Source organism: Perca fluviatilis, chromosome 12 (genome assembly GCF_010015445.1).
Source record: "Perca fluviatilis chromosome 12, GENO_Pfluv_1.0, whole genome shotgun sequence".
NCBI lineage: Eukaryota > Metazoa > Chordata > Actinopteri > Perciformes > Percidae > Perca > Perca fluviatilis.
Genome location: NC_053123.1, coordinates 2,452,079 through 2,463,508, shown reverse-complemented (window position 1 = coordinate 2,463,508; position 11,430 = coordinate 2,452,079). Strand labels below are relative to the sequence as shown.

The 11,430-nt window shown below is 41.0% G+C and overlaps 1 protein-coding gene across 1 annotated transcript in view; it reads right to left on the bottom strand.

The window, feature by feature from the left end:
* LOC120570274 (uncharacterized protein C21orf62 homolog) overlaps positions 1–11,430 on the bottom strand; it is a 12,606-nt gene continuing 1,176 nt past the window's right edge. Inside the window, exon 2 of the mRNA XM_039818533.1 lies at positions 1–2,151. Within this exon, the coding sequence (XP_039674467.1) occupies positions 1,318–2,088 (771 nt within the window). The 5' untranslated portion in view covers positions 2,089–2,151 and the 3' untranslated portion in view covers positions 1–1,317. The remainder of the gene's footprint in view (positions 2,152–11,430) is intronic.

Here is an 11,430-nt window from a genome sequence, read left to right as displayed (position 1 = left end):
TCACTTAAAAGTCATGATATTTAATTAGTAGAAGTTTTGGGATGCCAGGTTGGGGTGTGCACAGTGCGATATGACGATATTAGATCGTGAACGATTAAAATGTCTGTAAATGCCATACAGCGGTGCAATGCTAGCCCTGAGCTAACAATGGCAATAGTGCTCCCACTAGCTAACTAATTTCTGCTGCACTGCACACTACACAGGCTGGGCTTTGATGGGAGATCAGTGCTTTTACAGAGCTCATCCCGCTGATCAGCTGATTACAACCGGAGAGGTAGGGGGCAGAAAATGGGGAGCGCTAACAGCTACAGTGCAAACAGAGCATTAGTTAGCTCTATATCTTTACAGAGCAAATATCAGCTTGCTGCTATATTAATGTTCTGAATGTCGAGAACAGAACCCTAATGAGGCTTTAAAGTGTTGCATTTGAGAATAACATTTGGTGTTGTGTTTTGTTACCTTGTAGGGCTATCCATTTTTTTAATATGTAAATTAGTTTGGCTGTACTGATCAGTAACTTTCAAGTCTTAAAAACCAACATGGAAAATAGTGATATGATATTATTTTTGTTCATAAATAATTTACCAATGCTTTATACGGCTTGTTAGAAAGTAAGATACCAATACGCATTTATTAATGAATTAGCAACATTTAGAACTGCATTATTAACAGAAAGGACAAACACCAGGTATTTCACAAACTGGCAACCCCAAAACTTACTCTTATTCATGGCTTTTACCTACTTTATTAGGGATGTCACTGTTTTATTTCGACATTGGAACCTGTTAAAGCGTGGGGAAAACTGAATACTGAAATGGTAATTACCTGTTTGAGTTAAAACTGTACAGTCTAGAAACACAACAGACTGTTTCAACTCACAGCCCGATGATCTACAAAGTCTTCAGCCCTAATTGCACGGATAGGGGACCTCATGTGATTTTGAATTTGTAACATGCTGGTGTAAACATTTCCAAACCTTGTGTCTGTCTGCGTTATGAGTGCAGACATTTCGAGGCAATTCCTTTTAGGGATAAAAAAAAGGAGTGTAACACACATGTAACAGTTCTGAAGTCAATAGTCTCCTTTAAGAAAAAGCATCAGTGTGAGAGAGATGTCAGCCTCTCTGTTCAAAGCCACCTTTGGACCAGACTGACAGTACAGCAGCCAGTCATACAAAAGGTTATTATAATCCACATGTGACACTTTTCCTGTGCAAAAGGAGAACAAAAAAACCCATCCAGCTGTGTTGTACATAACTCCTGTGCATCATTTGTCACTTGTTACTGCAAACCTGACCATGTCCATGAACGGGTGTTGTTAGTAGACAAAAGTAAAAAGCAGATTGTGCGGAGGGTCTGCAGCCTGCTCACTGGGCTCTGTAGGGTGATCAGAAGTAGCAGAGGGTGGCAGAGCCAGAGAAAGGGGCGAGGCCAGGTCGGGGAACTGCTGGGAGAGGGTGTGAGCAGCTGGTCCCACCACACTATATGCCTTCAGTGCAGAGAAGCCATTGAGAACTGCTACATCCAGGAAGGTCACATGAAAGGAAGAGGAGAAGTCAAAGGAGAGGGCCTCTAGCTCCACTGCAACTCCTGCTGCCGGGGAGATTGTCATTTCCTGGTTGGGGTAGGGAGCTTCTGGTGCTGCACTGTGGATCTTGAGGGTCTGCAGACCTAGCAGAGCCAGGTACTGACTGTCCATTGGCTTTACTCCACAAAAAGACAACTGCAAATGGCCAACCGTGCTCCTGTTCAGCAGCTCCTCCAGGACCCAGAGCTCCTTCACCCACACGGTGAGTGGTCCAGGCTCTCTGAGCCCAGCAGGGGGCAAAGCGGAGCGCAAAACGGTGTGGCATCTGCACAGCGAGTTGGCCAGAGCCTCGTCGCAGTCCCGCACGGGCGTGGTGCAGCTGCAGTTCCGCAGGTTGTTGCCCGGGGCGTCGCTGTCGAACAGCAGCGTGGTGTTGACCGGCAGAGACGTTTCAGATGAGGGGGCGGAGCTTGTTGTCTGGGTGACGGGGGTCAGAAAGAACAGCAACCACAGTGACCATGGCAACGAGACAGAGGAGACAGTGTTTGGAGACATCTCCATAGAGATCAAACAGACTACATCTTCACCAAGTGGAGACAGCGGGCTGTGGAGAGATGGGCCAAGCTGTGAACAGAGAGAGTAAAGTTAGACTGTACTGTCCGTCCATACAGCATGAACAGCAGCACAAACAGTACGGAGGATTTAGATTGGGACACTAAAGGTCTTTTCAGACATGGAGCGATTGACAGCTAACAATTCATTTTCAATTAGAGGCGACAAGCGGGTCAATCCCGTGCTCATCTCACACACACGCCCGTCTGCTGCTAGAGTTGAACTGCCTTAAACTTCTTCCTAGACGCGCGGTGAAAAACGATGAACGAGAGACTGATTCTTGCTCTTTGTGAGTTCCCTAAAATAGATAAAAACAGCTCCTAAACAGTTATAAGGACATAAACAGTGGGGCATTTGTGGCAGAGCATTGGCACAATACTAAATGTATCGGGTAACATTACGTATAGTTTGAACGTAAATTAGGCTATTAAGTTATGACAATGCTAACTTAGCTAACCGTAGCTTATCAACAATAACAGTCTGTGGTTAGCAAAGAACGGGATTGCCAGGATTGTTATATATGTCATATAATAATTGTTATGAATAGGGATAAATGTAGCCTTGCATTGCCACAACTTCCTCCACAGTGCTGCGGAGGAAGGTCTGACTAGTACACACACCATTACGGGATTGGAGAAAAACGTGCTCTGGTTTATTGGCATTTCTTTAAACCAATCACAATCGTCTTGGGCGGCGCTAAACGCCGGACGGAGCCACGGTGCCTCTGCAAAATAGCCTCTGGAAGGAACTTGTTTTGGTGGAACGTGTGTACGTTGAAAAGTAGTTTTAGTCGTGCAACAGAAAACTCTGATTGGTCAGATAGTCTAGCTAGCTGTCTGGATTTACCCTGCAGAGATCTGAGGAGCAGTTAACCATAGTCCTCACAAATCCACCGGAGGTTAGAACGCCAACACAAATAAAGAGGAAGGGGACGGACATCCGGCGGAAGGGAGTGACATCCGGCAGAATTTCCGGCGGCACTGGAGCAATCTCGGAAGTGGATATAGACTAGGATAAATGATACCACAATCAAGTGATTTCATTCAGTTGTACCAGCAGGGATACAGCGGTGCACAGAAGCCCCATGGTTACCACGCATTGAGCACTTGGCGTTTACTTGCGGAGCGATTGTCTGCCTATTCACATGAGGAGCGCAGTGGGACCCCTCGGATCCAAGCCAGTGAGCAGGCCAAGTGTCGCTTACCATCTGAAAAGACCTTAACTCTCTCTGATCAAACACCAGAGCTCAGCGGTATCCCAGATTTATTCACCCCTCTATGACTCACTCCAGTATACTTCGCTGAAAGCACATGACACACAAAGAACTCTCTTTGTCGCTCTGTGCCCTACAGTAACCTGCTTCTGCTTCTGCTTTGCGTCTGTATTTTTACAACATGTGGAGGCCAGCTTAAGACCAACAGCCAAATGAATTTAGCTCTATATTTCCAGTCAAGCCCTGTCTCTCTCTCTCTCTCTCTCTCTCTCTCTCTCTCTTACACACACACACACACACACACACACACACACACACACACACACACACACACACACACACACACACACACACACACACACTCACACACACACACACACATAATTGAGCTACTCTCCAGTTTTACTGGGGAGAGGTCCTTCCAGGCCCCGGGCTACTGCGGAGGGCGTACGGCTGCCTATAAAAAGTTCTTACGCCATGGTTCCGCTGTGGTAAAATAGGCAGTGGCCAGCCACATTAAATGTTCAGGAATAATGAAACACTGGCTTCTTTATTTTACCATTCAGGGACTGTGGAAAAGTGCACTGAATAAGCAGTCTTGACTTCCAGAGTCAACTTTTCCCCACACTTCTTTTTTCTTTTGAAACAGAGGAGGACTTTCCAGTGGAGGTTGGACAAGGACTACTTGATTGTTGAACCATTGGTCTGATCCATCCAAAATCCATGTGATTGCAATTAGTACCAAAGACACAATTTTTACATTGTAGGTCATTATATTTGCACTGGCTCTTTACACTGTACTGATAAATCGAATCGTAATAGTTTGCAAATCAACGTGGTTGAGATGTTAATTTCATCAGGAAAACCTATGACAAAAAAAATACACATTGACAGCCTTTTTTCCGTGATTAAAAAAACAGACTAAATCTAAAGTAAAAGTGACCTAATACTGCTGCAATTTTTGTCTACAAATTAAAAATGAAATGGATTAAGTGGATTTAGCTGCATGAGCTGTAGCACTTGCATTTCAGTAATGGTATGTCTCTGCCTTTAGTGTTAGCTTATGCTGTCCATGTTGTATGTATGTAACACACTGACTGACAGAGATCACTGCTTTTTATTAGTTAGATGTGAAAACCTACTTGGCAATATACCTGATTCTGAAACCCCCCCAAAAATGTCCCCCCAGAACAAGTCTACATTGAGTTTGGGTTTGATGTAGCATGTAACATGTAATGTACCGTAAAACATTTACTCAGTGACTCAGTATTTGCGTTGCGAGTGGGATACAGCTAATTGGCCCTTTTCCTTACTCATGAAGCTGGACTGCAGACAGTTAGGATATACACAGAAATAATGACGGGGTTTCAAATGACATATTTGATTTGGTCAGAGGTGCCTCATCAATTTTTTGTCCAGAAAGCACTTTCCCTTTCTCTACAGCCTGTTTACTACTCACATGGGACACTATTTATAGCCATGTTCCCTGACTTTGTTCCAGATTTTGTTGCAATATCTTTTCCCAGAATGTGATGAAAAAAGAAAAACAAAGCACATGAACATTGAATCTGTAGAATAACATTCATTATCCATGAGGATCATCAACCCTGATCTGAAAACCTCAGTTTTTCTGAGACCCAAAAGGTGACATATTCTTATTGATTAATTGTTAATGATTACCCATTATCAACTCTTATCATTCATAATATTTGACTTTTGACCTCCTGTCTTTGCTTATATTGTTAAGTGCAATATTGATTGTAAACCAGAATATGTCAAACACTCTGAAAGGGTCTTCTTAGATACAGAAAGCAGCAGAGATTACAGTCCAACCAGGAAACAAGATTTTTTTACTTTGGAAACTTCTGCCAAGCGCTAAGCCATTGATAAAAACGTAGTCACAAGTTTTCGTAATACTTGAAGTGAGATTATGTAACATTTGATAAACATTGGGTGGGAGACAATCTGAATAATTGGTAACACTTTACTTGAAGGTACCTACATAAGAATGACATGAACCCTAGAGACACATGAACCCTAACTCTAACCCTAACCATAACTTGTCATGACAAAAACCGAATGACACTTACTAAAAGATTGTCATAAACGTTTATGACTTGTTTATAATTTTTATGACACGTTCATGACAGTGTCATGTCACTGTTATGTAGATACCTTCAAGTAAAGTAACCGTATAATTTATACAAATATAAAAGGAAATATGTATAAAAATAGTCAATTTTTGCGATCCAAAGGTAACGCAAATTGTAAGCCAATTTTCAGAAAATCAGCTGTAGCTACACGCCGACCTGTCAACCAGGACAGAGGCTTAGCAAAGCTAACCGTGGCACTGTGTGTGACATTAATTGAGCTAAAACATTATTTGCGGCAGTACCCGGAGGTCCATGATTTGCTTCAGAAAGGTTGAAAATCCGCAACTCTTCCTCTTTGGTGTTTAGCTTAGCACAGCACCATTGTCATCCAACTCCACTCTCTTGTCAAAAATCGTCAAGTCCGGATTCCAGACTGACTTCGTATGCCATCTTGGCGTGTTATAAAGATGCAAAATCACTTAGCGTGTTTATCAACGCCGTTTGGCCTCCATTGACTTACATTACCTTGCGATTGCGTGTCAATTTACACCGTAGTGTGTAGCATGAAATCCCGAAAATCTGCATAGGGAGGTCGGTTGGGGTGGATGGGTTAAACAACACAGGAGACCGGGGGATCATGTCCTGCGTGTCACGTTTCCTAAATCCAACCGTCGCTTTCTTCTATTCCTCAACCCAACCCTGTTATTGTTTTCCTAAACCCAACCTAACCCCCTTTAAACTCACTTCAGGGAAAACAAAAGCAGGACAAGTAGATGTGTAGGGGTTAACATTTTGGCATTAAAGCCCCATTTCTGGTATCGTGACTACGCTGCTATAAATACACTTGACTTCACTATGGTTGGTTTACAGTAGCAGCTGCCCTGCGTACACACAGCCTGTCCTCTCCATCCTCCACCGTCTTACCTCACTGCTAATATTAGTCATCGTCTTTCCAGCTGTTCCCAGCGTCTGGCTCTCCCACACATTAGATCAGTCACTTTCTCTCTTTCCATCCGCCTGTCCCTGCTCTCTCTCTCTCTCTCTCTCTACCACTCCCTTTCTTTCTCCCTGTCGTTCCTCTGTTCTCCCTCTTTTTCTTTCCTTTCCTCCATCTCCATCTCTGTAATCCCCGCAACAAGCTGCAGCTGCAGGACCGGATGGTGGGAGGGAGGGCTGAACAAAGATGAAAATCGACCACAGAAAACACATTCCACGATACTTAAATGACAATGTGAGTCGGGCCTAATTGATTTCATATGTATGTATTTAAATGTCATTCTCTTATAAAGCATTTATGTACAGCATATGAATCAGAGACATGTCCAGATATACTTGTTTTAAGTTGCGTGTCTGTTGATTATTTTTTGACTATTTGCGACTATTATTTTTTTTTTTTATTCATGCTTTAAAGCCTTTCTGATTCTGATCCAGTGTGTTCGTGAAAGCGAGAGTGTGTGTGTATGCACGCGGCAAACAGAAAGACAGTTCAACAGGGTGAAAGTGTTTGTGTGTGTGTTTTTGTGTGTATGAGAAAAAGTGCGAGGTGGCCGGCGCTCCACACGGCTCCAGCTTGTTAAAGGAGAGGCTCAACGCATTCCTCTGACATCATGCTCCACCGCAGGCACCCACCCTAATCCTCCCTTCCTCTCGCTACACCTCTCACTTACAGTCCCTCTTTTCCTCCATGTCACCCATCTCTTTTCAATGTCTCTCGCTCCTCTCCCTCTCTCTCAGCAGCTGCAGTCCACACACACACACACACACACACACACACACACACACACACACACACACACACACACACACACACACACACACACACACACACACACACACAAAACTATGGAGACAAATTTTAGGGCTTTCACTCCAAAAACGGCAAATAAGTACTTCCTATATCTTGTGTCCTGAAATGTAGAGCTTACAGTAGGGCTGGGCAATAGATCGATATTATATCGACATCGATATATGATGCTACATATTGCCTTAAATTTGTATTTCATAATATCGTGATATGACATAAGTGTTGTGTTTTCCTGGTTTTAAAGGCTGCATTACAGTAAAGTGATGTCATTTTATGAATTTACCAGACTGTTCCAGCTGTTCTATTATTTGCCTTTACCCACTTAGTCGTTGTATCCACATTACTGATGATTATTTATCAAAACTCTCATTGTGTTAATATTTTGTGAAAGCACCAAGAGTCAGCCCTACAATATCACTGCAACATCAACATCCATGTACAGTATTTGGTCAAAAATATTGTGATATTTGATTGTTTTTCCACATCACCCAGCTCTAGCTTACAATATTATATCATACTGTGAAGAATACTACGACTGACACATTTTAAAATGAAATTTACTTTAAATATAAAGTGTTAAATTTAGTGTTAAAACTCTACAACAAACGGCATAAGCTCATCCCTTACTGATAACATGTTCCCGCAGCTATGTGCAGAACGTTAACTCTCCTTTAAACCACAAATTGTAATTTTTACATCAACAAGGTTCAAGTTTATCGGTGTTTTAAGCCCCCAATGTCACACTAGGATTAGGCAATAGTTATGGTTATGACTATGGCTATGGTTATGGTTAGGGTTAGGGTTAGGGTTAGCTGCCTTGAACACCATCAACAAGGTTCAACGTGATGATTCAGTGTTACTTTAAGAGGTTAATACTTGTGTTTTAACCTGTCGATAGTTTACTGCAACCTTTGGGATTTTAATGCGTCAGAGACTCAGGGCACGTACCTGGCAACATCACTGTGTAGGTTCATCACCACAAGCCAACCCTTTTTGTCATGTTGTTATTTCATACAGTTTTATTATAAAAAAATATTGATTCTAGCTTCTTTAAATATTAAATTATTGCTACAAAAAACCCTCACAAATATAAACTTATATTTTTCGTCAAAGCCTCATGAATTTCCTGAAATAGCTATAGTTTTTCTCAAAAGTTAGTCAAATAGGAGGAAATAGTTTATTTGTTGGGTACTATTTTCAGCAGCGGATTAATACACATTGGGTGCTCTTGTGAGGATTTACGGCCCCTGGGCAGTACATGGAGCTCTATGGCACAGAGGAAAGATATATTAAACTTTGGATAAACACCATAGACTGTAAAAACTAGAGAACGTAGCATCCATGATGTGACCCATTGATTTGTGGACCCATTGGTTTTCTAAAACCGGCCATGACGATTTTTGACGAAAGGGCGGAGCTGGGGAGGATGATGCAGCCAAGCCAGTGTTGTTTATGGTTGCAATGGCGCTGCGCTAAGCTAAATGCTAAAGAGAGAAACTTGTTTTGGTGGCACACGTGTACGTTCAAAAGTAGTTTTAGTCGTGCGACAGAAAACTCAGATTGGACAGATAGTCTAGCTAGCTGTCTGGATTTACCCTGCAGAGATCTGAGGAGCAGTTAACCATAGTCCTCACAAATCCACCGGAGGTTAGAATTATTTTCGTCTGAATTTTCGGCTGCAACTGAGCAATCCCGGAAGTGGAACGTTGTGGATCTAGACTAGCAGATCTCTGAACAAGACTGAATTTCAATGAACTTTGATAAAGAGAAAACAGAAAGAGCATCAAAGTTTAAGATTTAAAACACGGACAACACCCAAAACCAAGTTTGCAGCTATTTTAGGGCACTCCTGCATTGGCCTTACTTTTCAGACCCGGAAGCTTTGTCCATTACTTTTTACACTCAATGATACACACCCAACACATACGATGGTATCATTTCTTCATTGTTGGGTTTGGCCTTTTCATGGGATTTATGACAAGAAGAAAAATATAGAATACCATTGTCATTTAAGGAATAAACTGAACATGTGTAAATAATCATGCAGTGCAACTAAATACAAAAACATACAGTCAATTTTATTGTTAAGTGTCGTGCACAAGCTGCCTGTTGTTGAAAGTCATTGAACATGTAGGAAGTGTAAAGAAGAGTGTGCAAAGGAATACCACATGCAACCAATAGGTTCCAGTGCTGTATATTCGTGCATCCAGTGCATGTTGACAGTTGTTTTTCAGGTTTTTCCTAAACTCACGTACACATCATTATGTACAGTGGCAGCAGCTGAAGCATTTTTCATGTATTAGGTCTACAGGCGGTTTATTTTCATTGAATGTTGTACAGTAGAATCAAGTTCACAGATTGTAAAACAACACTCCAGGGTCCCATAAGCGGCGAATCTCACGCTTGTTAGTTTGGTTGGATAGAATGAGAGAAAAACATGATTTTCCCAAACTATTTCTCTTGAGACAGCGCAGCAGCAGTATTTCAATGAATGGCAGGACTTTGACAGGCTGCATGTGTCTTTCTGAGACAGAACACACTACAAACAAGTCTAGCGTTTAATTTATTAGAAATATCCCAATGGTCAATCATCATACATAATGTACGGCAGCGCATTGATGCCACCACCACAAAAAAACTGTCATAATGACATGAAAATAACCTGTTATAGGGTGAATTATGTAATCGTCATGGTGGCTGTACCAAAGCAGAAGAACAGGTGAGTTCAGATGTTTTGTCAACTTAATAAGCTTCAATGAGCTAAATGTAGATGAGATTACTTTAGATAAAACTAGAATAGATTACGTTCCTTTAAATTAGATTTGATGATTTTACATTGGTTAGATTACTTTAGATAGGTCAAATTGAGATAACATTAGTTAAATTGAGATGAAAAGATTAGTTTAAAATGTTGGTGTCAGTTATAGACAGTATCCTATACAACACAAAATACCGACAGCGCCGGATTTAAGGGCTTTTCCAAATGTTGTGCAAATAAAGAAAGACATGACTTTTGTAAGTGTTTTTCAGTAGGTACAAAATATGATTACCATAGAAACTTGTTGGTTACACTTTATTTGAAGGTATCTACATAAATAGTCATAAACGTTTATGACAAAACGCTTCTTTTAGTAAGTGTCATTTGTTATGACACTTACTAAAGTTATGGTTATGGTTAGGGTTCATGTGTTCATGACAGTGTCATGTCAGCAATAAGCAGTAAGCAGTAATATCGTTTACTGGTATCGGTTACATTTAGCATAGCGGTGTATCCCTAAAAAAACTATACAAACTAGTAAGAGGGGGTAAAATATTTGTGTGTAATTTGGGTGTATTGAGCCTTAACCCTAATGTCTTTGTAAATTATAGAGTGTGGTCTAGACCTACTCTTTCTGTAAAGTGTCTTGAGATAACTCTTGTTATGAATTGATACTATAAATAAAATTGAATTTGTTTCTTTTGTTTTTTTTAGGTTTCTGTATCAGAAATTTGGTTCTCTTTCAACCAAATCGCCTAAAAATAACATGAATAGTTCCATACAGCGCTCTTTGTAAGTAAAATGAAGGACCAGATCTCTACTTTTCTTGATTTTGGGGTTTTATTCAAATTTATAGAATTTGAAAAAAAAAAAGAAATGTTTTTTAAAACAGTATCCTGACTAAAGGTGCGACATCCACGCAACATCCTCTGGTCTTAATTATGATTCAAAATAATTCATGATTTCTGCTTTTTTTCAGGACTTAGGTATAATTTCATATAAATGAGGATTTTTGACCATCAATTCCAAAAAGAAGTGTAAAACTAGAGTTAATACGTTGGAATGAAGTTAGCTAACAACAAGTAACACAATCGGGAGATATTTATACTTAATACTTTATAAAGAGGCAAAACAGACAGAGGACAACACAAGGGTTAAAGAAATACATAAACTTATAAAAAACACAAGTAAAATAGGCAGTGGATTCACAGCACTGTTAATGTCAGGCCAAATTTGCTGTGGAAGCGGAAAGTGTGCTTTGGGCTGACAGATTAGCCTGGCTGACACCAGAGCCTTCTCAGTTGTAACTGAGAGTGGGTCTGGGGAAGCTTCATTCAAAGCCCATTTCCAAAGGGGGCGTCACCAATGGAAGCCGCTCAAATGACTCTGGGCACAATTGGATAATCTCAACGGGTTGTCATCG